The sequence below is a fragment of the Zeugodacus cucurbitae genome, chromosome 5, assembly GCF_028554725.1.
Source record: "Zeugodacus cucurbitae isolate PBARC_wt_2022May chromosome 5, idZeuCucr1.2, whole genome shotgun sequence".
Taxonomy (NCBI): Eukaryota; Metazoa; Arthropoda; class Insecta; order Diptera; family Tephritidae; genus Zeugodacus; species Zeugodacus cucurbitae.
Genome location: NC_071670.1, coordinates 20,111,524 through 20,139,462, shown reverse-complemented (window position 1 = coordinate 20,139,462; position 27,939 = coordinate 20,111,524). Strand labels below are relative to the sequence as shown.

General features: G+C 33.9%; 1 protein-coding gene and 1 long non-coding RNA gene across 7 annotated transcripts in view; one reads left to right on the top strand and one right to left on the bottom strand.

The window, feature by feature from the left end:
* Positions 1–287: 287 nt before the first annotated feature.
* The window catches only part of LOC105215005 (uncharacterized), a 33,363-nt gene continuing 5,711 nt past the window's right edge, over positions 288–27,939 (bottom strand). For 2 of the 6 annotated variants that reach the window (XR_008471304.1, XR_008471303.1), the window contains exons 2-3: positions 17,081–17,811; positions 874–1,004 (exon numbers count right to left, since the gene is read on the bottom strand). Coding sequence is in view for 3 of the 6 variants with exons in the window: in XM_011188736.3 (XP_011187038.1) it covers positions 418–1,004; positions 7,585–7,732 (735 nt within the window). In the remaining 3 variants the exon portion in view is untranslated. Of the gene's footprint in view, positions 1,005–7,584; positions 7,897–17,080; positions 17,812–18,421; positions 18,729–21,971; positions 22,178–22,300; positions 22,907–27,939 lie in introns of those variants that run through there. The other 4 variants (XR_008471302.1, XM_011188736.3, XM_054231360.1 and 1 more) reach the window with 4 other exon arrangements.
* LOC128922035 (uncharacterized) lies at positions 18,921–21,931 on the top strand. The gene is made up of 3 exons (XR_008471306.1): positions 18,921–20,009; positions 20,068–20,179; positions 20,235–21,931. It is a non-coding gene; the product is annotated as an uncharacterized LOC128922035 (long non-coding RNA).

The following is a 27,939-nucleotide window of genomic DNA, read 5'->3' as shown; positions in this document are numbered from 1 at the left end:
AGTATATGAGGCCAGAAATTGATATTCTTTGACTAGTGAAACTAAAATGGTAAAAGCGTAAGTAATAAATTGACCTAATCTAAACCAAATAGTTTATAGAAAATATTAATACTAGAATGATTTTATGATTGATAATTGGCATTATTGGTATTATTGATCATAATTCAACTCAACTCTGCTATGGCTGTCTGTCAATTGAGAACTATTTCGAAAGAAAAAATACACGTGGTTTAATAGAAAAACCAAAAATAGAAATCATTAAAATATGAAAGCTGTATTCGAAACTCCTGTTTTCACGTATTTATTTATTTATTATATTTAGAATGGTTGTGATATTTACAATTTCCTTGTAAAAATAATAAAGCTTATTTAATGAGTGTTATTTTAATTAATTTTAATTTTTAAGTAATTAAAGTTTTACTTTTGAAAAATATTATTTATGAGTGCACTAACTTTGAACTTAAATTTACGCATTTGTTCGTTATTCATTTCTTCAAGATCAGGCAATAAACTTAACATAAATTGACGTTTATAGTCTTCATCGCCCGTGCGCTCTTGATCTTGTGAATGCGTTGCAACTTGACTGATTTTCAAACGCTTAGCAGGAAAGTCTAACTTAGTACTCGAATGTTTGCGGGAATCCGGGGGGTTATCTTTATCTGAAGCTCGTCCTCTCTTACACTCATTGGCTGAATTTTGCGGTATATCATTGAGATAGATTGAGTTGAATTCATCCTGGCTTAATACTTCCGACTGTTCGTAATTGCAATTTGAATTGATAATTGAATTTTTATTTTGATTATTGGTGACAACACGACTTTCGCTTTCTTCTAATAAAATTTTGTTACAACATTCAGGATCCCACGATTTTCGCAAATACGGTAGTAAAAACTGCATATGCTCGTGTAGGTAATACGGCTTAATCAGTTCGCCCATGTGCATTTTTTTCAGTCTTCTCACAAAAATCGATCGAAAAACTTTCCATCTCTCCTTAACGACGTCCGCTGAAAAACAAAGAAATTATGAGAAGTATAAATGCAGATTTATTAGCACCACTACACTTTTATAAGCATTAAGGCTAGATCCAAATTAAATAGAATTACTTAATTTATTCTTTTACTCTACTAATAATTCAAACCCAAAAATCAGCTGTTACACAAGCATGGCATAAGGGGTTAGGTGGGTTTCAGATACAGAAAACAAGGGTATTTTTACATTTTTTTAATACAAACAATCAATATAGTGGAACTTCCATAACTCGAAGATCTCCATAACTCGAACTTTTGAATAGGCAATAGCATTTAGAAATCAAATTCCTTTCATATTTCCTTTTATAACTCAAACTTCTTTAACTCGAACTCTTGAATTGGCAATAGAACTTATGTAAGTCTCCCATTTTTAGTACTTAACCTTAGAACCATGAGTAATTTTTGATATTGACCAATGTGACCTTTTTTAAGCATATTGATAATCTATGATTTGGGTTATGAGTTGGTATAATTTTAGTTACATATTATATAGCTATTATAACAAGAATAAATAAGAAATAAGCATTGTATATGGTGAGTACTCTATACGTAACTGAGGGTACCCAGTGCCCATAATATTTTTTTCATATATTTTGTATGAAAGAGCGTAATTTTTTAACCGTTTTTGGTGAGTTTTGTATATTTCGAAATAGTTTCTCGTAAAACTTTCAATATAAAAGTTAATTTTTATTTGTGATAATAATTATTTTTTGAAATATGTGCGGAATTGCATAATTCAATGCTAATGATACTAATGTTGCTGATGACGGAAAATCATCACATACATATGTACATTTGTTGATGACCACGAACCGTTACCCAGTGACCAGTTTGTCTTCGGAGATGATAATACTCAGCCCATTAGAGATAAATGTTTCGAAGAATGCATCTACAAGGATGCTGCTGTAGATATGGACTTGACGAAAGCAGATTTGAGGGTAATCATGGAGAAAAATATTGTAGTTAGGGAAGGACCGACCAAACTGTATGGTGGTCAATGCCATGCCAACTAAGAAACGATGATCGGAATTGGAATTGGAAATGGGTAAATAACACAGTCATACAAAATTTGTGCTATATGTTTTTGGGGTCGCTGAATCCGAATCCGAGGTCCATTTAACTCTGTCAGATCAGGGTTTTGAGATAATCCCAGAAAACCAATATGGCGGACAGCGATTTTTTAAATAAACCGGATTCGCTTAAAACTAGCTACTCGGGGGCTAAATACGAATCCGCTTTTTTTTTATTCAAAATGACGAACCAATAACATATATATATTCAGCGTCCCCAAAACATGTAGTACACATAACATGATTTCCAGGTCATGCCAATTTTTTTTGTGTGGCTGTGAAAAGCTGAAACTACATAGCTCGCGTATGCGAATGCGAAAGCAAAAAAATGCGCTTGACTGCGTATATATCGAGCATCTCCATAAATGCGCTTTTGAATGCGTTGACAGCTGTATACAAGGTGATACACATATGTACACACTTTTTATTTGCGAGTTTGAAAACGACCTAAATAATATGGACGGCGATTTTAAATTTTTATTGATTTTTATAATCAGTGTACATAGAAAACCTCGAATTAAGCAACGGAAGGAAAATTTAAACTGTCTACCTTGTTTATTAAAACTTCATCACCCCTAATCTTTAAAAATTAATTAAAATATTTGATAAATTTATTATTAATAAATTAATAAATATTATATTTTCCAAAATACTTATATTGTATCGAAGAAAACGAGCTTAAATAATTAAAACATACAAGATGTAAGTAACATAATGTTGGTTGCTATTCTTAAGAATGTAAAGGTTGCTGTGTTAGCGCATGAAAGTTGAAAATTTTCAACTTCTGTGCGTCTTCGAATCCGAGTTCGAATTTGGGAGCGTTGGTTGCGAAAACATGCGAAAGCTATGTAGATCATCTCATAAGAACATGTGTATTCAACTCAACTGTCAAACGTTCGCTTTCGCATTCGCGAGCTATGTAGTTTCTGCTTAATCAACGTCAATATGAACGTAAAATTGTGGATTAACAAGTGATGTCTTCATTCGCGTTATCCCAGTGTCTCTTGTTGAAGGTATTGCTCATGAGATAAATAGGAAAGATAGTTCCAAAAAAATTAATATTTGGCTCCGATGCTGAGAAGGGAAGCTTAGTTCGTGCTAAAGATCTTTTTCACAAAACGAACATACCTCAAAAATAAAAATTAAAACTTTTTCAGTAAGAATATCTATATTTCTAGCTATAAACTCATGTTTTTTCCTTTCTATAAAAAACTGGGCACTGAGTGCCCAAGTCACGAGATTAAGTTGTCTATTTATGACATAACTATATATGTCACGGTTCTATGGTTCAGCATTCTAAATTTAAGCATGCATAGTAAATACTATTTCGCTGTTTATCCTAAGCATGGACTGTGAAACCGGGCATAAGTACAGGAATAGAACCGTTTTGTGGAATGAAAATAAATGAACAAGTTTTACGAATACATATTAAAATGTACATACATATTAAATAAAATAATAAATATAAATAAGTTCAAACAAAAGATTACGCCACAATTTTACAGATCGTTTTCTCATACACTTAATTTGTTATCTTGATAAAAGATAAAAGTTTATACCACAGTACATACAGTGCTGTATATATTGAGTACTTCATTTTAGTAAAACTTTAGTCATAAAATAGCAAATATTATGTATATAGCTGTCTTATATAAAGCGAAATTATTTATTTATACTATATTTCAATTATAGAAGATTTTAACATCAATGTGTGCCATATTATTGCAAAAAAAAATATTAAATGTTGATGAGATACTTCATAAGTGGTGAGAATAAAATACAGCTCTCATACAAGTACTTCTCTGTGGTACGTTATTTTTGGCCACATTTATTTAAACTTAACTGGCACAAAATTAGCAAAAAATCCATTTTTGCTAGTTTTTACTTAAATTATTACAAATAACTACTTTGGACTTAATAGGCAATTGAACAGTAAAGTCCTCTCTCGACGAACCAAAATCAAGCTCTACAAGTCGCTTATCATTCCCGTCCTGCTTTACGGTGCAGAAGCTTGGACGATGTCAACATCAGATGAGACGACACTAGGAGTTTTCGAGAGGAAAATTTTGCGTAAGATTTATGCTCCTCAGAACATTGGCAACGGCGAATACCGCAGACGATGGAACGATGAAAAGACAGCGGCTACGCTGGCTAGGTCATGTTGTCCGAATGGACGAAAACACTCCAGCCCTGAAAGTGTTCGATGCAGTACCCGCCGGAGGAAGCCGAGGAAGGGGAAGGCCTCCACTCCGTTGGAAGGACCAGGTGGAGAGCGACCTGGTTACACTTGGGATCTCCAACTGGTGCCGAACTGCGAAGAAGAGAGAGAGGTGGCGCACTATCGTCGATTCGGCTATAACCGGCTAAACGGTTGCAACGCCAATCACATACACACATACAATTATATTTAAAATACTTTGAATTGCAAAGCTTGGAAGTACACAAAAGTTTTATAAGCTTGAAATGATACGTGGTTGCCTCCTTATTAAACATTTTTAAAACAAAATATGTCATGATCCTATTGAATAGGCATTTCAAACCATCGGGTCCAAGGTAACAAGAATCAAAATCGTCATTTAATACTAATATAAGTTTTTTATGAAATTTATAAAAAGCTCAAGAGCATTTACTAAGTTTGACGAATCCTACACTTTTTATTTTGTAAAAGTATAGGCGTCTTTAGAGATCTACCCTTTCTCGAATAATGTTAAAGACAGCAAACAATTGTGCATTTTAAAATATTCATTATACATATAACCATATAAATATGAAAATGAATTTCTCTGAAGGAAATTGTTTTCAATTATATCAATTTCCATACAATGTCTAATAGATTGCTGACTATCTATGGAAGACATTGCCAATGCTTGAAAAGTTTGCCAAGAACTATCTTGAACCAGACAAACATACTCTTTCAAGGCTGTTTAGTGAAAATTATTCAAATTGTTTAATAGTAATATTAAATCTTTTAAAATTTGAAAGCGCCAAATACGGTGTCACCAACCCAGGGATGTATTTATTTTAATACAATATTTAAAAATTAGTTGAATCGCGTATACACTTGTACATAATATATAACTAACTTATCAATAAATAACACTTAATACCACATAAAATTTAATAAATATCCGAAATAATTTAAAATAATTCCAATAATAATGAAAAAATTTATTTTATTTAATAATTATTTAAGTACTATTCATCGGACTTTAAAAGTTTTGTGAAGATTAAATGCTAGCACAACACCCTAATTACCACAATTGTAGCAAAAAAAGCGTAGCACACAACCCAAGTACGCCTCGGTGGTGTGTTAAAAGATGCAAATTAATGTAAACAAAAAAAAGGTTTTCTACTGTATATACTGAGGTTTATACATTCTACATGTATAAAAACTATTCGAATACAGTGGAACTTCTATAAAGCAGCTACTGCATAGCTCGCGAATGCGAATGCGAACGTTTGACAGTTGAGTTGAATACACATGTTCTTATGAGATGAGCTACATAGCTTTCGCATGTTTTCGCAACCAACGCTCCGAATTTCGAACTCGGATTCGAAGACACACAGAAGTTGAAAATTTTCAACTAACACAGCAATCTTCACATTCTTAAGAATAGCAACCAACATTATGTTACTTACAATTAAAATTTAAAATCGCCGTCCATATTATTTAGGTCGATTTCAAACTCGCAAATAAAAAGTGTGTATGTGTATCACCTTGTATACAGCTGTCAACGCATTCAAAAGCGCATTTATGGAGTTGCACGATATTGTAACGAAAATGGAACCAGAACAAACTAGAATTGACTATTGAAATCGATAACTTGCCAGAAGTATCTAGACATCGATACTCGTAGTTGCCAGAATGTTCGAGTGGCAATGTATCGCTAACAATCGACTATATAAGGGCTGCCAGCAAGACACAGTTCTAATAAGAGAGTTGTCGAGTAAAGTGTAAACAAGCTATAAGTTAGAGTTGTAAAGTAGAGTAATAAGTAATAAAGTGTTATGTTATAAGGAATTAGAAATAAAGTTTAGTGTGTAGCCATTAAAGTGTGACTTTTATTTGACAATCCAGTGATCGAACTCCGGGTAGAGTTTCAGCGTAAACGACAGATTTTGGAAATCTTTTACAATATATACGCAGTCAAGCGCATTTTTTCGCTTTCGCAAATTAATGTATATTTATATATCGCATACGCGAGCTATGTAGTTTGAGCTTAAGTCGATGATCGCCATATCTCGAACTTTTGAATTGGCAATAGCGTTTAGAAATCAACTTTCATACAAATTTCCATCCATAACTCGAACATCTCCATAACTCGAATTCTTTATTTTATAAAGTTTTATGTACATACGTTATGCGAAGTAAGTAAAAAAAATGTGTATAAATCTATATTTTACAGCTTTTGATAAAAGTTATGTTTTAATGAAAATTCCGTAAATCGAAGTTTTTTGTGGATTATGGTGATTCGAGTTAGAAAAGTTCCACTGTATTACTCGTATTGACAAGTTTATAAACATGTTTATGTATTTGTTTGCAATTTATATACAAATTTCGCAGTTTATGTCATGTGCTACGTCATTAGTGTTCGTGGTAATGATGCGAAAATTGTGCTGAGTGTTAGCGCCACCTACCTGGCAATAGGAGTACTTAACTTGACAGCAGGCAAAACCAATAAAAAGGCAGAAGATGATTTAATGAATTTCTTTGTGAATAAAATAGCATTAATAATATGAATTTTAATTTGATCAAATTACTGTTAAATAAAAGTTAGCACAAAACACTCAAAACAAAATAGGAGTCGCAAAGCTACTACTATTTTAACAAAAACTATTTAAATCGATATCAAACCCAAAATATGTCACAAAAAATGTGGAAAGAAAGCAAAATGTTGGTATTAGTTATATTTAACGGCACACGAAAGTGTTCACAACCACCACCTATCGGCTAATAGGGATATTCATACTTAATGTGTATTGATTTACGCGAAGTGTATTCAACAAAGTGAACTAAGTATTTGACATACCCGTTTTTGACAATAAAATAGTAAACAATTCATGTATTTGTTTACATTAACCCATCTTTTTTATCTTGAACAATGCAATATATATTGATAAAATTGTTTGCAATTTGTCAGTTGAAGCACAAAACAGTAAATTGCTTCCATGAGTTGTTTTGCATAAGCAGAAAGTATTCGGCATTTCCTTTTATTAATTTAAAAACTATTTTTTTTGGTTTGAAATTTGTTTACTTTTGACTTTCAAAATTTGAATTTTTGAATAAATGTAAGGGTTAAATAAGTGGCAACAAACATGTCAAATTCGGGTAAAAAAAATGAAATGTCATATATGTACATATGAATTTACTTAGTTCACTTTGTTGAATTTTGATCTATAGTATCTTCTCAAACTTGTTGTGCTTATTTTGAAAATTTTCAAGGTTCTGTATCCAGTGCCGGTAAAAAACTACATGTTATACTTACGCGTACTAGAAAGCTCCTCGGCTACTTCTACCCATGCCCCTTCGGTAAAACTTAGCTTGGAGTACTCTTTGAGTGTGTTGTTGTACAAACATGGATACTTTTCTACTGTCTGCACTAGGCGTATATTAATTTGTTTGTTTACATCCATTTTCAAAATTCAGTTCAACATAAAAGTTGTAAAACTCACAAGCCTTATTGTCGTGTTAGTAAACGCAACCACACACGACACGACAAATGGAAACGACGCCGACAATGCAACTACGCAACTTGTCAGCTCTCCAGTGCCGTTGTCGTTCGTAACTAGAGAGAAACACGTACAACTCGAGCAGCGACATGTGGTATTGTGGATGATGTGGATGACTACTTTGCCATATGTATATGGAAATGTTGTTGTTTCAAAAATTCAATAAGGGAAAAGAACACCGAACACACATTGATACACACCAGAGAACTGCAATTATTCCCTTTTTTGAGTCATTGGTTGAGTAACACAAAAAGTAGTATTAGTGCATATAAGTCAAAAATCATCAAACACAAAGATCCACTAAAACACATTTACGCACAGCACACAAAGCGAGAACATGAAAAATGAGTAAGTTTCTCTTCATACGTATCGTTGAAGTGCTCAATTGTCTCATGAGCCAATAATTCAGTCAAGTTAAACAAAAATGAGCCATACCACCAAAATAACACCAATAGTATAGCTAAATAAATAAAGTGATACGAATAGGATCAAAGTAAAACTGACGAAGGCTGTGCCGCCGCTAGGCAAAAGTGCCCTGCGGGAAATGACTAACGATGTGTTTTGTTCTTTGATGTCGTGTATTACATTTAATGTTTTAAGTTAATTAATGACAGTAAAGTTAATACTTTTAGGTTCTAATATATTTCTTTTAATATTAATATATTGAAAATAAATAAAGACGCACGAAAATGCATGTTCAATGAAATAATGAAACATGTAATGTGACAAAGTTCCTACTGGGTATCTTTACTTTCGTGCTCAGCTACGAAGTCACAATTCCACTCATGCCGATCAGTGTAGCGAGCTCATTCAAGTTTATTTTCATCGTGACCAATGAACAAGTGAGTAAAATGAAATTTTTAATATACGCTCGTTTGAGTCATAAATTGACGGCACATATAAGTGTAGAAATACTATGAGTTTTTTTTGGTTTGGTGGAAATGAGTCTTTGTCATTTTTGATATTTGTATTAGTACTCATTTACACCAATTTGTTTGGCTCATGAGTTTGTGCACTAATTTCATTATTACTCAATGCAGATCTCTGATACACACGAGTGTTTATGTTCGCGATTCCAGATTGTATACCAACTTACCCTTTACCCTTAAGGTAAATGTATTCACATACATGCATACATATGTATGTATTAAGTGATATCCCCACTGACTCAAGCAGAGAACTTACAACATAGAGAAGGTGCAGGTTCGACAGCGACTGAAATTCAAATCTGAAAGAAGTGTACTAGGGAATTTACCACGCTGCTGGGGAACTCACCTCATGAAAAGTTAACAGCGATTTCAGTTTTAGCATAGGGAATTCTGTAAAACGAGAAATCGCTGGCACATGAAATAATCATTTGATGTTTTTCAAATTCATTTAAATTTTGTATTTTTTTTTTATTTCAAGTTATTTTAAACTAATTTATAAATTGAAATAATTAATAATTAAAATCATATTTTTACCCAATTATTAATAAAATGAATGAAAAATTATGTTTATGATGAGCGTCGAACCTGTTGCCCTTTCTCAACTAGGGAATTCCTTGGATAGGCAAAATAAGAAAATATGTGTGAATATACATATGTATGTACATATGAATGATAATTCACTGATTGTGCGAAAATTCGCCAATTGATGGTAGTCAATCCTGAAAGTCGTGTTTTATTAAATTTATATATTATTCATAAATATTTTTATTTCATTTAATTTTTATTAGATATTTTTTATTCAAATCTGATTAAAAAGTCCATTTTATTCTTTAATCATTTAAATAAACTATATAACAAATCTATAATATCATTCTGGACTCGAACAATCATTGATTTGCCGTCGGCAAATTTCATAACAATGTGTATGTTCAAATATTTTTACTACCATACGCGTGCAAAAATTTATATGTACATACATACATATGTACATATAAATGTGAATATACAAATCTACATTCCGCAGATTTGTCACTTCGACACATCTTCGGAAAAAGCAACTCGCCTACAACAAAAAATTACAACACATTTCCATGTTGAAACGCATGCGTATCAACAACAAAGCATGTGAACTTCATTCATAAGCGCAAGCGTCGCGCACATCTCCGCGCATGCCTTGCCCAAAAGCGGCATTGTCTGGGATGCTAAAAATCACAAATTCAAATAATTTCTGATATTTCCTTCAGAAGAGAAAACTGGCAGTGGCCGAGAATCATATTCATATTTCTATTAGAGCTAGCATCTTGTGCTATGGGTTATAAAATATCAATTAAGCTGATCGACTTTCAGCAGCTTTCGTGGTGCGTGTGGTACGCGCGCATCCGCTATTTAGACAGTGCTCGGGTTCAAATCCTGGCCGAAGTCTTATTTTTCCGCATATTTTATATTTCTGCCACAATTGATGGCAAATATGAAAATTGATTCTTTTGTGATTTTTGTCAAGCTGCTTGAACTGTTGCCACTTTTCGCTTTGACTTCAGCATCAACATCGAAATATGATTTTAGCTTTTGTCGTCGTCGCGAGGAAGCAGTTTGTCTACACCGACGGGTGCAGCGGGGAAAAGAGTTGACATATTGTTTCTGCTTCTTGATGTTCATAGTTTTTTGTAGTGAGTTACTCATGTATGTAAGTTTGTATATGCGTTGGTTTGGTTTTTGACGGTCATTCACATTCACATATTCTAATTGGTGCGTTTGCTGTTGCGCATATGAAGGAATGGTGTTTTTGTTCGTATGACGATTGCCAATTCGTAATATTCTACATACATACGTATGTACGTACACTTGTAAGTTTGTAGGTCATTCGCGAATATTTGTGCGTTGGTGATTGCTCATATGAAGGAATTCCCTTTTTACGCTTACATAAAAATATATTTATGAATGAATGTAGTAGATACATACATATGTAGAAATATCGTGTACGTGGGAGGTTTTTTATGCGATCGCGCATATGACAGATAATATATACATGTGTATATGCATATCTATACATACAAATGCTCATTTATACCTATAATTTTTTTAAAATGTAGCAATTTTTTTAAATTTTAACACATTTAATTTATAAAACCGAAATATTGAAAAATATTTTTTTAATTTCCTACAAATTCTATTAAATATTTTTCACATTTCATTTATAAATGAAACCGAAATATTGACATAAATTTTTATTTATTTTTCTACAAATTATTTTAAATATTATTTATGAGCTGAAAAAATTCTATTGATCAGTTAAAATTTATAAAAAGTCAAAATAGTTTATCATATCAAAGCATGGGCATATCACATCAAAATGCCAATCATCACAAATGTTCATTCCCCAGCAGTCAATTCTGTTAAATAATAACGAGTAACGAGCGAATGGTGAATTCCCTACTAGCCAATTATAAGCTCTGTAAATGACCGTATCGAGCATCATACAAAAATCAAAATGCTCCTTCTCTATGTTGTAAGTTCTCTGCTCAAGTTATGTGACAGCGATATTTGCGGATGACTAGATTAATCGGCCTTGGCATCGGCATTGGCCACTATCGAATTTTTTCTACTTCTTTTGAAGTACACTTATATTATTTTTTCTTGTGCTTTCTTGATTTCTTAAAAGCCTAAAATATTAAGTCTTCTTTTCACCTTATAAAACTCAGTTTGATTCATATTTGCCTGAACCAATCATTCCTCACGATGATTATATTAAGTCCAGGACTATTTTTTAAATTTATTTACTATTTTTTAAATTTATTTTTACATTATTTGGAATGATCCGATTCATTTCAAATATGCACAGTTTTGTTCAACAACTTGTTGAGATTTTGAAGATAATTTCATAATGTCACTCTTATAGAAACTCTTGTTGCTATTGGCAAAAAACTTGGGAAGAATATTTTTGAAATTTCTCTTGAGACTAATTTCCATAATCAACGTCATTCGCCATAGACAGGAACAGGTAATAATCATTTGGTACTGGTCTGGAATATGAGATGCATGCAAAATAACCTCAAAAAACAAGCTTTCTTTCTATTCTTAAATGAAAAAAGCTATATTTTGCAAATTGATCTGAGAAAAGACGAATAACTTTTTTTCTATCTATATCTATACTACTATTATAAAAAGAAAAGATTTATATGTATGTTTGTAATGAATAAACTCTAAAATTACTGTGCCGATTTCACCCCGAGTAACATAGGCTATATTTTTTGCAAGAATCTCAACTTTCTGGAAATAGTTCCCAGGTGAGTGTATCAAAAAGCCTCCGTGATGGAGAATCTTAATCTGAAACTTAAATCTTGCAAGTCATTCTCTTCGAATCGCAATCGCGTGTCAGAGAGTCGAGTAAAGAGCGCTCGCAGAAAAAAAAAAAAAATCAAAAAAATCAAAAAAAAAAAAAAAAAAATACGGAGCGTGTGCAGCGGCTTGAAGAACAAAATATAATATTAGAAATATACAAGCTCGCACTATGGCGCCGAACTCTGAGCGTTCCCAACGCCTTCATAATCAGAGAGAAAGTCATCGGCATTGCAAAAAATAATTTCATGTTCGAATTTTCCCCATTTTACTTTTTTAAAATGAACCCACACAATAAACGGGAAAGTACATATGTAAGTATATGCATTAGACCTGGCGCAGCTTATATGAGATTTTTTTTTTTGGAATTTTGAGTACGGGGATTGGTCAAATATGCGATTCGATGTAATAATTCATATGGTAAATTTTTAACTCAATCAGAGTGTGCCAACCTGTGCCATAATGAGGTCAAAGTTCAAAATATAGAAAAACACTTGTTTTTTTTACTGTTATCTGTTTATTTATTATATATAGAATGTAATTACCTCATTTTTCCTCAATATTTTGCACAGTAATTTTTTCTATATGTCCAATAATGATAAGAAAATTTATAAATATTAGAAAAGAGTAAATTAGTAAAAATTCCATTGAACTAAGGCGGGCCACTGACTACACAAATTATCTGCACAAGACTGTTGTTGGAATTGAGTGGAATTGCGTTCACTGAGTTCACAACAACAAATTACTCGAATTATGTATTTGAACGTTTTTCGCGGGAATGGAACACTTTCAATTTAAAAGATCTTTCAATTGGAATCATGGATGAAGAAGTGCGATGTGCTATAAATGCAGAGGAATGTGAAGCCAATAAAGAATTTTGCATCAAAAATATAGCAAAAGACCACATTCGCCATGATTACAAAGAGCTATTGCAACTCATGTTTATTTTCTTAAGTGGCAGCATCCCGAACTTTTCCTTTCGTGCACCTGGCGCGACGTCACATGCCAGGTTTATGTCAAAAGCGATATCTTCTTCTTCTTGACTGGCGTAGACACCGCTTACGAGGTTATAGCCGAGTCCAAAACAGCGCGCCACGTATCCCTTCTTCTGGCAGTTTGGCGCCAATTGGTTATACCAAGCGAAGCCAAGTCCCTCTCCACCTGGTCCTTCCATCGGAGTGGAGGTCTAACTCTTCCTCGGCTTCCACCAGCGGGTACTGCATCGAATACTTTCAGAGCTGGAGCACTTTCATCCATTCGAACAACATGACCTAGCCAGCGTAGCCGCTGTTTTTTTATTCGCTGGACTATGTCTATGTTGTCGAATAACACATACAGCTCATCGTTCCATCGTCTGCGGTATTCGCCGTTGCCAATTCTTAAGGGACCATAAATCTTCCGCAAAACCTTTCTCTCGAAAACTCCTAGTGCCGTCTCATCGGATGTTGACATCGTCCACGCTTCTGCACCGTAAAGTAGGACGGGAATGATGAGATACTTGTAGAGTTTGGTTTTTGTTCGTCGAGAGAGGCCTTTACTTTTCAATTGCCTACTTAGTCCATAGTAGCACCTGTTGGCAAAAGTGATTCTGCGTTGGATTTCCAGGCTGACATTGTTATTGCTGTTAATGCTGGTTCCCAGGTAGATGAAATTATCTACAACTTTAAAGTTATGACTATGTGCCTTAAAATTGTTTGCTTTGTAAAAACAATTTAAAATGTCTTCCAGCCATTTGAATGGATTCCGCAATGTGTGTATTTTCCTGGTGCGTCTTTATACAGCCTTGGCCAAAAGTATTAGGCACCCCATTAATATTGGTATTGGTTTCGAACTACTAATGCAGTCGTAGCACCAAATTTGGATTTGCAGCTGGTAAAAAACATTGCCGGTTATTACGACCCAAAAATATCTCTAGCCTTATTATATAAAATGAAAAACCACTTATGGTATCTGTCCGAGGAAGCCGTTGGTCTCGCCTTTTGCGATTCTAATGTGGACTTATGTAAATGTGAAAAGAAAGATGGTTGAAGCACTAGCATTAGACAAAGAGTTTGAAAGCAATGACGACAATAGCGTTTATCTGCATAAAAATGTAAATGCCAGCATTGAAGAAATGAAAGCATTCATAAGTAAAGATTTAAGTTGTTTTGTAACGCAAAGAACTAGAAATATCTTTTCACGATTGGAAATAGACGTAAAATTTTTCAACTTAGATCCCTCAAATTGGTGCGAAAATGCAGAATATTTAAAAGGTGTTCAAATCCTCAAAAACGTCACTGCTGTTAATGATTCTGCTGAGAAGAAAGTAAAACTAATAACAGATTTTAACCGGTCTTTAACTCATAGCGAAGAAGATAAACAATACTTGCTTCATATTGTCGAGAACTACAGGCAAAAGTTCCCTTCATATACTAAAACTTCGCTTTTGTAATATTCTTGAGAGATATGTATATTAATGATTGAAATGCAAATTGTGGAAAAATTGCGTCATTTTATTTTTTCTTTAATAAATAAACAGATAACAGTAAAAAAACCAAGTGTTTTTCTATATTTTGAACTTTGGCCTCATTATGGCACAGGTTGGCACACTTTGATTGAGTTAAAAATTTACCACATGAATTATTACATCGAATCGCATATTTGACCAATCCCCGTACTCAAAATTCCAAAAAAAAAAATAACGCCAGGTCTAATATGCATATAACTTTTGAAATGTTTGTGTAAACCCGTGCGAAGTCGGAGCGGTCTGCTAGTATTATATATACATATTCATGTTTACATATGATCTAATTTTTACTTATTTTGTGATGTCATTTGTTTTTGTTTTTCTACTAAATAAAATTGTTCATGAAAGAATCGGCATCGGCTGATACTTAGCCAACTGGCCGATTAATCGGCATCGGCCAAAAATTGGGTATCGGTCGGACACTAGGGATGACACAGCCCTGTTAGCAGCAGGAGAGTCAACCTCAGTATCTACCCTTCCAGTACAAACAACAGTCAATGCAATTACTAAATGGGCTTCCAAGTGGCGCATTAAATTAAACGATTCCAAATCAATGCACGTAGACTTTACTTAAAAAAAAGATCATACCATATAATGCTAAGTACCTAGGAATCACCCTATATGCTAAGCTTCGCTGGAAAAAAAGGTTTGAGCTTGATTTAAAATTTTTTTACCATCTAGTCGGTAGGAGATCCACGCTTTCAATCGAAAACAAGCTGTTTATATATAATCAAGTACTAAAGCCAATTTGGGCATATGGAGCTCAACTACATATGTGATTGCTCAAGTCAAAACTGTATTGCCTGCATTCAGATCTTCCAAAATAAGGTACTAAGAAGTATAGCTAATGCCCCTTGGAATGTTAGATTTGCCGACCTTCACCGTGATCTTGGTGTGAATTCAGTAGTAAACGAAATAACCAAACTTGCCAAGACTCAAGAAATGAGGCTTATACTGCATGTAAATGAAGAGGCATCCAGACTTAGCAAGGCAACTGTAGCAGCAAATGAATTTCTCTAACATTTAGCTTTTAATTATTATTTTAAACTTATTAGAATTGAATTGTTGTTAGTATTTAATCGTTGTATACTAGGTAAAATTGTAATAATAATAAAAAATTAATGTGTATATGATTAGAGGTGCAGATTTGGCGCGATTTCACATTTCTTAACTTTTAGTAAAACTTTGTAAAATAAATTATTTATGAAAATCGGAAATACAAATATTTTTAAATTTTTATCTACAATACTATTATAAAGGGGAAAGATTTGAAAGAATGAATAAACTAAAAACCTACTGTGCCGATTTCAAAAATCCTTTTACCATTGGAAAGCTACATTCACCCTGAGTAACATATATATTGCTAGCATCTCAACTTCCTGGAAATAGTTCCCAGGTGAGGGTATCAACAAGACTCCGTGATGGAGAATCTTAATCTGAAACTGAAAATCGTTTTGCAAGCTAGAGAGTCGCGTAACGAGCGCTCACAGCTTCTTCTTCTTGACTGGGGTAGACACCGCTAACGCGGTTATAGCCGAGTCCACAACAGCGAAGCGAAGCCAGGCCCTTCTCCACCTGGTCTTCCTCGGCTTCCACCAGCGGGTACTGCATCGAACACTTTCAGAGGTGGAGTACTTTCGTCCATTCGAACAACATGACCTAGCCGGAGTAGCCGTTGTATTTTTATTCGCTGAACTAGGTCTATGTCGTCGAATAACACATACAGCTTGCTGAACAAAAAAAAAACAATATTTAAAAACCTTCCAAGTACGCGCATGAGAGTTGAGTACGGAATGTGTGCAGGGGCTTGCAGAACAAAATATTAGAAATATACAAGCTCGCACTAGGGCGTCGAATTCTGAGCGTTCCCAACACCAAAGACTAGAGGTCGTAATCAAGTTTATGCTCATGTGCTGAACACAAAGACGACGACACGACACGACGTAGCGACGGCTGATTACAAATGTCGCTTTGAAGCCAGCGGCTTGAACATTTTGAAGACGGCAGCGACATATCAAACAGCATTTTCATTGTTGCCGTACTAAAATCTTTCACTTCAATAAAATTTACACATTTAGTTTAAAGTGAAATTATTTATACAAAAAATTTAAAAATAGGCGATTTATTTGTTTTAAATCATCGATTGTTATTATAAATGATATATCAAAGCTATTTTACGTTTCTGCTGGCAAAATAACGTCATACTTGTGAGAACTTTGAATAATTTTACATTTCACATATTAGTGGCAGATCTACAGCGGCCATTGTCGTCGGCAAAATTAGAAAGATTTCTAGAAAGATTTCGTCGCTTGTCGTCGTCTATGTGTTCAGCACTTCATTGCAAATAAAAAACTTATAAATTTTGAAATGTTTGTTTAAGCCCGTGCGAAGCCAGAGCGGTTTGCAAGTCGCTAATATAATAACGACTTAATTCCTCCAAAATAATAATTAAACAAATCCCTATGTACAAAAATTCCTTACCCTAAATATCTTTATTATAGAATTTCTATAGATTCGCGCATAGTTAAAATTATGAAGCACAGTGCATACAAATATAGATTTTATGTAATTATTATTTTAGGTATCGTTTTCGTTTAATATTCCATCGATTAAATGCACAACTTTACACTTGAATTGGCGCATCTGTGAGTTGGTCATTTCGTTCACATCTGGCAATAAGCTTAATACAAACTGTCTTTTGGAACTTTCACTAGACACTGTTTGAACACGTTGTCCAGTATACCGCGCTTGAGTTGGTGTGCAATTCGTTACTTTATCTTTAAACGTAATACACTCGATGAGTTCGTTGCGCCGTGGGATAGAAACTAAATCATCATCGACATCCGTTACCGCTTCGTCCTCAGAGCTAACCAACCTACTTTTCTTTGTTACAGGTCTTTCGAATGGTTCATAATTTTCGAGATAAATTGGGTCGTGACTGTGTTCTGTTACATTTTCAACAAGCTCAATAGATTCGATACTATGATCTGATTCTGCTTCATATTCTTCAGCTGTTGGTGCACTTATTTTTTGTAACGGTCGTATTGTTCTCTGTAATGTTCCAGGTTCATGTGTCTTCTTTATATGTGGTATAAGATATTTCATGTGATCATATAAATAATACTTTGGTACCGATTCGCCCATCTGGAGTTTTTTCAGATTTCTCAAGAAAATACTTCGGAAATTTTTCCATTTTCTCTTCGCGTCTTTTGCTAAAGTTTACAGAAAATATAAAAATAATTAATGTGGATATGTAAGTTAAGATTATATACATACATATATACATCCCATACGTACATATGTATGTTCATATTTTAAAATAATAAAAATTTAATTATATTCAAAATAATGGTAAGGTTTCAAAAGAGGTGCATTTCTGCATTGATTGTCATTTTCAATTTAATTTATTTCGCCTCAGTTCAAATCTTACATACATAGATATGTATGTAAGTATGTACATACATATATTAAATTCAGTAACAAATGTGTAATTGCAATTAAAATCGTGTCAACATAATTGAATACTAGTTTTATTCCCTATTTTTTATACATAAATTACAAAGCAGTAATTCGGTACAGGTACATATGTATCGCTCGCTGCCATTCAAATAGACAGGTAGAAATTAAAAATGTAAACAAAACTAACAACGTGAATTGTGAAAAAAGACCGTCCATTAGCATTTTATTTGGAGGTATCAACTTAACGAAGAAATCTACCGTAATCCCCATTTGTATAATTATTGATTATGTGCTCATGTCTTTTACAACTTAACAAGTTGCCGCACAAAATTCAATCAAGACATTACAATTGCTTGCACTTACGATCACAATTTAGCTCTTCTGCCACTTCTATCCAAGCTCTTTGTCTACATTCAACTTTTGCGTTTTCTTTTAAATCAGTGTTGTAAAGAACCGGATATTTTTGCACAGTTTTTACAAATCGCATATTATATTGTTGTTCTTGTACAATGTCCATAATGGTAAAGAAAATAACAATTACAAATTCGCACAATTTTATCACGAGTATCTCTAACACAACACAGCGGCAACTTCGAAAGCACCCGACAAACTGAATTCGTTTCTCTCTGTAGTAAAACACTCAGCGAGCAACTCGTGTTTCTTATAAAAGTTGTCGGGAACAATCGAAGCGAAACATGCGCCATTATGTGTGGACTGTGGGCTCTATTTGCTTACAAATACACTATGTCCGCTACAGTATTACGTCTGCAATCCGTAGGGTTTAGTTAGAGGGTTTACCCTAATGGAATTTGTAGAACGATAATTTCATGTGAATATCAACCAGATATGTTACTACATATGTATACAAATGTTTCACGCTTTCATTCACATATTTCTAGTATTTTATTATATATTTATAGGTTATTGGATAGAAAATTGTTTGACAGCAACTGATTATATGAAAGTAAGTTTATTGAATATTTGAATTAATTTCCAAAGTTCTATGTTGTTATAGTTCAAAAGGTAAAAATCAAGCGTAGTGAAAATTTCGCGGAGTTGGCAAAAGACTTCCAAAATATATTTAAAATATGAATATGATTTTTGAAAAAGTACAGAAACTTATGCACCGAGTCATTACAAATGGAAACAAATGTAATAACGAAATACATTTTCACGTGGTCATACTCTAATATAGGCCAATCCACAGTTGTATAAAGAATTTTTGATCTAAGGTCGGACAAAATGTTTTTCTATTTACTATATACATATATGCGAATACTTAAATACAATAGTAAAATATATAGAAAACATAAAACAAGCAATGTAGTTAACAAAAGAAATCTGTGTCGCCCCTGTTTCAATCAATCTTACAGAAGAGCAGTTCTGTGTTTTATTGTAAAACATTATCACCAAAAGATTATTATTTTACATTAGAAAGATATCATTTTATGAATAATACCTCCTTCCATGATTTGGGCTCGGAGGATTTAATTACTGTTGAGAAAATGTACAATCGAAAGTATTTCTGGTATTTCCTCAGTCTCTTCTTAAGGGAGGGGTCTTGATTTCAGCGCAAAAAAAAAAACACTTTTTTTGTGATTTTTTATCTCAAATATCGATTAAGCAATTTTATTCAAACCTTCTATACATTATTGAGCATAGTTTTGAATATGTTCTGTAAATTTTTCATGCAAAAATATTAAACCATTAGCCCGTGAAAGAGCTTCCACTAGGACGTCTTGAAAAAAAAAACAATTTGCGGTGTTCACTGTAACTCGGCCGGAAATTATCCGAAAATGAAAAACCATAAATATTTAGTTAATTTTCAAACAAATCTTCCCACCAACGTTCTCTGATTATTTTAATTAAATTAATGATATTTCCTATTAAAAACGTGAATGATTTAGCATCTACAGAATCCTTGCTTTTGAATAAGCCTGAGGCAGAAATTGTGAGTATGATAAAATACATTTGATAAGATGTTACTTAACAGTTTGAGTTTATTATAGGTGGCGTATCTGAAGCAAAAATTTCCAAAGAGACCCCTATCAAAAATTTTGGATGAAGTGATTGCGGAGAAGAAGAAGAAGAATTATGCACTTTTCAATAAATTTCTTTACGGTAATACATAATTTCAATTCATATCATCTATTTTTTTAACAAGTTTAATTTTTAGAGGCCTTAAAAAATGATTACTCATACCCTGATTTTGAGGCAAAGATCAAAAAGGCGTTTCTCAAATGTAAGGCTCAGTTCTACAGGAACACTTATAATATAAAAAAACAATAGATTTCATGTACATTCATTTAATTAGAAAACTTTAATAAAATATAAAATTATAAAAATTTGTTTTTGTTAAAGTACTTGCAGATTGAAAATAATATAGGATTTATCATAGAGATCTCCTAGAGCAGTAATCATAGAGATCTCCATTAGGAAGTTAAAAGGGGTACTCGCGTTCCAATGACATGCAATGTTAAAAACGAGTATACAATTTTACGTGTATTTACACACGAGTATTAGGAGTAATAGGGAGTATAGGATATCTACTAAAGGATTAATCCAGGAGGTTTCAAACGATCATCCTAAAATCTGCTGGGTTTGTGCAAAAAAGTTGTAAGTGAATCGTCATGCTTTGTAGTTAGCATTAATACATCGCGTTTGTCTTTCCACTTTAGTACTACTATTTTATTTTCGTTCTGTAGGGATATTATTTCGCCCTTTTTATACTCTCGCAACAAATGTTGCTAAAGAGAGTATTATAGTTTTGTTCACATAACGGTTGTTTGTAACACCCAAAACTAAACGAGTTAGATATAGGGTTATATATACCAAAGTGATCAGGGTGAAGAGTGGAGTTCAAATCCGAATGTCTGTCTGTCCGTCCGTCCATCCGTCCGTCCGTCTGTGCAAGCTGTAACTTGAGTAAAAATTAAGATATCTTGATGAAACTTGGCACACTTATTTCTTGGCACCATAGGAAGGTTGCTTTCGAAAATGAGCAAAATCGGACCACTGCCACGCCCACAAAATGGTGAAAACCGAAAACACATAAAGTGCCATAACTAAGCCATAAATAAAGCTATGGAAATAAAATTTGGTATGAAGGATCGTACTATGAAGGGGCATATTTGGATGTAATTTTTTTGGGGAAGTGGGCGTGGCCCCGCCCCCTACTAAGTTTTTTATACATATCTCGCAAACCAATAGAGCTATATAAACCAAATTTTCTGCAGTCGTTTTTTTTAACCACTTCCTAATACAGTCCAAAAATGAAAGAAATCGGATCATAACCACGCCCACCTCCCATACAAAAGTTAGGTTGAAAATTACTAAAAGTGGGTTAACTCACTAACGAAAAACGTCAGAAACACTAAAGAAATGGAAGATGAAAGCAGCACTCACTTATGGGTCAAAAACCATATCTCAGGAACTACTCGACCGATTTCAATGAAAATTGGTTTGTAATAGTTTCCTTACCTCCCAATCATATGTTGTGAAAATTGGCCAAATCGCTTCACAACTACGCCTACTTCCTATATACCAGAACTTTGAAGACAATCTGAATCGTTTACTTTACAATATATAAAGTAAGTACTAGTGAAGATATCGGTGCAGAACTTTGCACAAATACTATGTTAATAGTGTGGCAGCCCCATTCTAAAAATCGCCGAAATCGGACCATAGGTTTTTAAGGCCCCATATATCGAACACGAGGACCTCGGTGCTTCTAACCTCATATTAGAGTTTCCAACTTTCAATGGACTTTATACAATATATATGACGAATATATATATATATATATATTTGGCGTAGGAACCGCTTTAAGCGATTATAGCCGAATCCACCAGAGCGCGCACCTCATTCCTCCTTTTTGCTTTTTGGCGTCAACTGGAAACACCAAGTGAAGCCAGGTCACTTTGCACTTGGTCTTTCCACCGGAGTGGAGGTCGTCCTCTTCCGCGGCTTCCTCCAGCGGGTACTGCATCGAATACTTTCAGAGCTGGAGTGTTTTCTTCCATCCGTACAACATGACCTAGCCAGCGTAGCCGCTGTCTTTTTATTCGCTGAACTATGTCAATGTCGTCGTATAAATCGTACAGCTCATCGTTCCATCGTCTGCGGGTCAAATATGACGAATATGTGGGTCAAATTGTGTATTATATAATATTAATTAAGTTAAATAAATAAATTGCGAGAGTATAAAATGTTCGGTTACACCCGAACTTAGCCCTTCCTTACTTGTTTAATGTTGCTTTTATTACTTCTGGAGGATTCTGTTTTCGATTGGCTCTTAGAGTTCCAACGAATAATAATTCCAAGAAATGTACGCATTTCTGAAGGATCGGTATCTACCCATTTTGCTAGCCTTTTTGTCTGCGATCTATTGGAGGAGTTTTCGACTGCAATAATGTGTTGCGCAGCAAACCTGTTAGTTTCTGTAACAAACAGATTTATCATGTCTTCAGATATAAAATAGTTAAAAAAATCTGCAGGAGATTTTCCAGTTAAAGTGGCAGCAACATCACGATTTACGCCTGTACACATCGGGGACTCAACAAACGTCAATCGATCTCCACCAACAGGCCCCCATGTTCCACTATTTATCAAGTTTGCAGGAGGAACTTCTTCGTCAGGATCTTCATCCAAGTCCATTGCTGTGTCTTCATTACTATCCTCGAAATCTTCGTTATCAGATTCTAAATCCGAACTTTCAGAATCTGGCTCAAAGTCATTATCAACAAATGAATCATCTGAAAATCCTGTAACTTTGTCTACACTCGATTTTTCGAGGTCGTCAGCAATGTCATCACGTGTTAAAAGTTTTCTAGACATCTCAAATTAGATCTATAAAGCAAATAAATGAAAAAAATAAAAAAATAAAAAAGATACATACATAAAAATATAAAATTAGAGTATGCTCACTGGTGGCCACTTGGACCCAATATGTATTTTAACATTCTGGGACAATGTGACCACCGGTGGTCACAAAAAAAAACAGGAAAAAACAACAAAAATGCATTTGGTTTATCAAAAATAAATATCACAAAGTCACCTCAATCGCAAAAATCAATAAAACTAAGTAAACAAATTTTGGTCCCAGCTTGTCAACTAAAGCACAACCCTTCGCCAGCATGCGGCCCACCGGTGCAGAAAAAAAATGACCACCGATGGGCACGCGGGGCTCTAAGTGTTAAAGGAAAAGATAATACTGTTGCGGATACCTCAGCAGGTATTTTTACTCAAATAATGAGAATATCGTAGATAAAGCTATATGAATATAATATTATTGAAAATAGTGACATTGAGAGTAAAAACGCATAATACCAAAATGGTATGTCAGTAAATGCAACTGTGCATAGCGCGTTAGAAGATAATTTAAAATACATATCAAATTTATTTAGAGTATGGCCAACAAGAAAGAGTCCGAAATGCGTGAATATGAAAAGCTTGGAAAGCTGGCCGACATGGGTAACGCTCGAAAATTTTATGAAAAGATGAGGCGATTTACAGAAGGTTTCAAGACGGGAGCATTATCATGTAGGAACCGAGGAGGTAATCTGGTAACGGATGGCCAGAGCCATCTATGAAAGACTAAAGCTCACCTTCAACGAACTGATTGGGCCTTATCAGTATGGCTTTAGACCTGGAAAATCCACCGTGGACCAGATATTCACCATGCGCCAAATCTTGGAAAAGACCCAAAAGAGAAGAATCGACACTCACCACTCTTTCATCGATTTTAAAGCTGCTTTCGACACCACGAAAAGGAGCTGCCTCTATTACGCGATGTCTGAATTTGGTATCCCCTCAAAACTAAACTGACGTTGAGCAACACCAAAAGCTCCGTCAGGATCGGGAAGGACCTCTCCGAGTCGTTCGATACCAAACGAGGCTTCAGACAGGGTAACCCACTATCGTGCGACTTCTTCAATCTATTGCGAATACCGCAGACGAGGGAACGATGTACAATTTATACGACCCGTATTTGTACGTAAATTTCTTTGAAAATAGCAATATAAAACTATACAGATCAAACATTAAACTAAATGAAATTACAGATAAGAATGAAATATTAACAATCATAGAAAAAGAGCATTTACGTAACAATCATAGGGGCATACAAGAAGTATACCTCGAATTGAAAACTCAATACTTTTATCCCAAATTATTTAATCTAATAACATAGATATGTAGTAAATAATTGCTCGATTTGTCAAATATCCAAGTTTGATAGAATACCACTTAAATCTCTTTATCAAGTTACGGAAACACCCACTCATTTTAATGACATTGTACATATAGATATTTGGTTTCCATACAGAAATACAATGTACCTTACAACTATCGACAAATTTTCAAAATATGCCACTTTTCATAGAATTAATGATAGAAATTGGATAGAAATTTTAGCTGCTGAACAAAATCGTGTTTGACAATGACACGTGTACGATACTAAACAGTGCAGTACGTTTGTTTTTAAAGGAACAGAATATTGAATTGCATACTACTACTGCATATTTAAAAACTGGAAACTCAGACGTAGAACGACTTAATGGAACTTTAAATGAACATTTAAGATTAATGGAAGCTGACAAAGAAAATAAAAATTTAGATTTAGAAGAAAAAGTTTTTAAAATTTTCACTTGTTATAAGAATACAATTCATACGACAATAAAAATGAAATCTATTGATTTTATAATAAAGAGTTTCGCTAAAGAGTCTATTGAAGAGTTAAGCAAATTATACGCAAAACAGAAAATTGAAAGTATTGAGAAATTTAACAGAAATAGAGATCATGAACCGAAAGAAATACTAGATAATATTGAACGTAATAGAAAATTCCTAGAAATAAGCCTAATTAGGATTTATAAATCTTTTATCTTCTATACATCTATACATATATATAACATAAAGTCGTGTTAGTTCAAGTCTTTATAACTGAAGAACGGCTGAACCGATTTAGCTTAAATTTTTCTTTCGCGACAAGAACGTGAATAAACTGTGGTATAAAAAACGCAACTGACATTCCATATAAAACACATATTTATTCTTCAAAACATCTGAGTAGGGTTTCTTTTCATAAAAATGAAAACAAAACTGAAAAACAAAAAAATTATCAATCACAACATCAATTTGATAAATAAAAAAAATAAACAAAACAAGTAAGGAAGAGCTAAGTTCGGGTGTAACCGAACATTTTATACTCTCGCAATTTATTTATTTAACTTTATTTATATTATATAATACACAATTTGACCCACATATTCGTCATACATATTGTATAAAGTCCATTGAAAGTTGGAAACCATAATATTAGGTTAGAATCGCCGAGGTCCTCGTGTTCGATATATGGGGCTCTAAAAACCTATGGTCCGATTTCGGCGATTTTTAGAATGGGGCTGCCACACTATTAACATAGTATTTGTGCAAAGCTCTGCACCGATATCTTCACTAGTACTTACTTTATATATTGTAAAGTAAACGATTCAGATCGTCTTAAAATTTTGGTATATAGGAAGTAGGCGTGGTTGTGAAGAGATTTAGCCTATTTTCACAACTAAAAGAAACTATTACAAACCAAGTTTCATTGAAATCGGTCGAGTAGTTCCTGAGATATGGTTTTTGACACATAAGTGGGCGATACCACGCCCATTTTCAATTTTGTAAAAAAATCTGAGTGCAGCTTCCATCTGCCATTTCTCATGTGAAATTTAGTGTTTCTGACGTTTTTCGTTAGTGAGTTAACCCACTTTTAGTAGTTTTCAACCTAACTTTTGTATGGGAGGTGGGCGTGGTTATGATCCGATTTCTTGGACTGTATTAGGAAGTGGCTAAAAAAAACGACTGCAGAAAGTTTGATTTCTATAGCTCTATTGGTTTGCGAGATATGTACAAAAAACTTAGTAGGGGGCGGGACCACGCCCCTTTCCCAAAAAAATTACATCCAGATATGCCCCTTAATAGTACGATCCTTCATACCAAATTGCATTTCCATAGCTTTATTTATGGCTTAGTTATGGCACTTTATGTGTTTTCGGTTTTCGCCATTTTGTGGGCGTGGCAGTGGTCCGATTTTGCTCATTTTCGAAAGCAACCTTCCTATGGTGCTAAGAAATAAGTGTGCCAAGTTTCATCAAGATATCTTAATTTTTACTCAAGTTACAGCTTGCACAGACGGACGGACGGATGGACGGACGGACAGACAGACATTCGGATTTGAACTCCACTCTTCACCCTGATCACTTTGGTATATATAACCCTATATCTAACTCGTTTAGTTTTGGGTGTTACAAACAACCGTTATGTGAACAAAACTATAATACTCTCTTTAGCAACATTTGTTGCGAGAGTATAAAAATGTATACCATGATGAAAATGAAAATAAGCGCAAATGACAACAAACTTAATGTAGTCTGTGATTGTATATCATGATTCAATTATACAAGGTAGTCTATATTTTAATATATAAAAATCACGTGTCACATTGTTTGTTTTCGATGGACTCCTAAACTACTGAACCGATTTTAATGAAATTTTTAACACTGTGTGCAGTTTGGTCCAACTTGAAAGATAGGATAGTTTATAACTCTCCTTATAGTCGCATTATTTATTTATTGCAAATTATTTGTTTATTATTAGCAAAGAGCTATCCACCAGTTGGTGGCGCTAAGTACGCTATGTAACAGTAGATGGCGCTATATTTCTTTTTAAATGTTCATGGATTTAGGCTGTCATAACAAAAGCTGCCACTTGCTAAAAACATTAAATGAAAATGCGTTGTTTGAAGTTTATATTATTTGTGGTAAAGTTATACGAATCTATGACTTCCAATATTCTAAATTTAAGAAAAAATCACATACAATCCGTGAAATAAATAAAGTTATGTACATATGTATGGTCAGACAAATAAGCAATGAACAGAGTTCAAAAAGCGTTTTAACTATTTCAAATAAAAATTGGGCGGGGCGAAGTTCGCCGAGTCAGCTAGTATATGTATATAAATGAATTGCTGTTTGTTAGTCCCGCAAAAAGTCGAGAACGGACAAACCGATCTGGCTAATTTCTGTCTTGAAATATTAGTGAAAGGCCAGGAAAAGATTTGAGAGTGAGTAAATATGGAAAAATTGCGAGGAAGATAATAATAAGAGAATTTTATTCGAATTGACAAGAAAATTATAAAAAGAGAAAACAAAAAATAATACTTTGAAGGTTGTCATTGTTGCTTTGTTAAAATATTTTTGTTATTGTTCAATTGTATAAGGTTTTGTCGATAGCCCAAAACAATTTGTAACAAATAAGAAAGGCTAAGTTCGGGTCCAACCGAACATTTTATACTCTCACAATTTATTGATGTATTTTTATTAAGATAACACACAATTTTACCTATATAATCGACATAAAGTCCAATAGAAAATCATCATATATAGTATATGAGGGCTGATGTAATTCCTGAACCGATTTTACTCATTTTCACCACCAAGGTTAATGGGAATAGGGACAACTTGTCACCTGTTAGTAGGCAAACAAACGGCACATTAGGCCTTGAAATTACTCCTAAATTCCAAATAAACGAAACACCAGTCGGCAAAATCGCCAAAAATAGCGCTATAACGAAGATTTTCCAAATATTCAAGAAGTCGCTGGAGGTGCTGCACAGGACTTTAAAAGATCTTGATTGTCTATGAACGTTTTTGGTGGAGCCAGGATTCTGTTAGCAGGTGATTTACGCCAGACTCTTCCAATTATTCCTGGATCAACTGTGTATGTATGTGTGATTGGCGTTGCAACCGTTTAGCCGGCTATAGCCGAATCGACGATAGTGCGCCACCTCTCTCTCTCCTTCGCAGTTCGGCGCCAGTTGGAGATCCCAAGTGTAA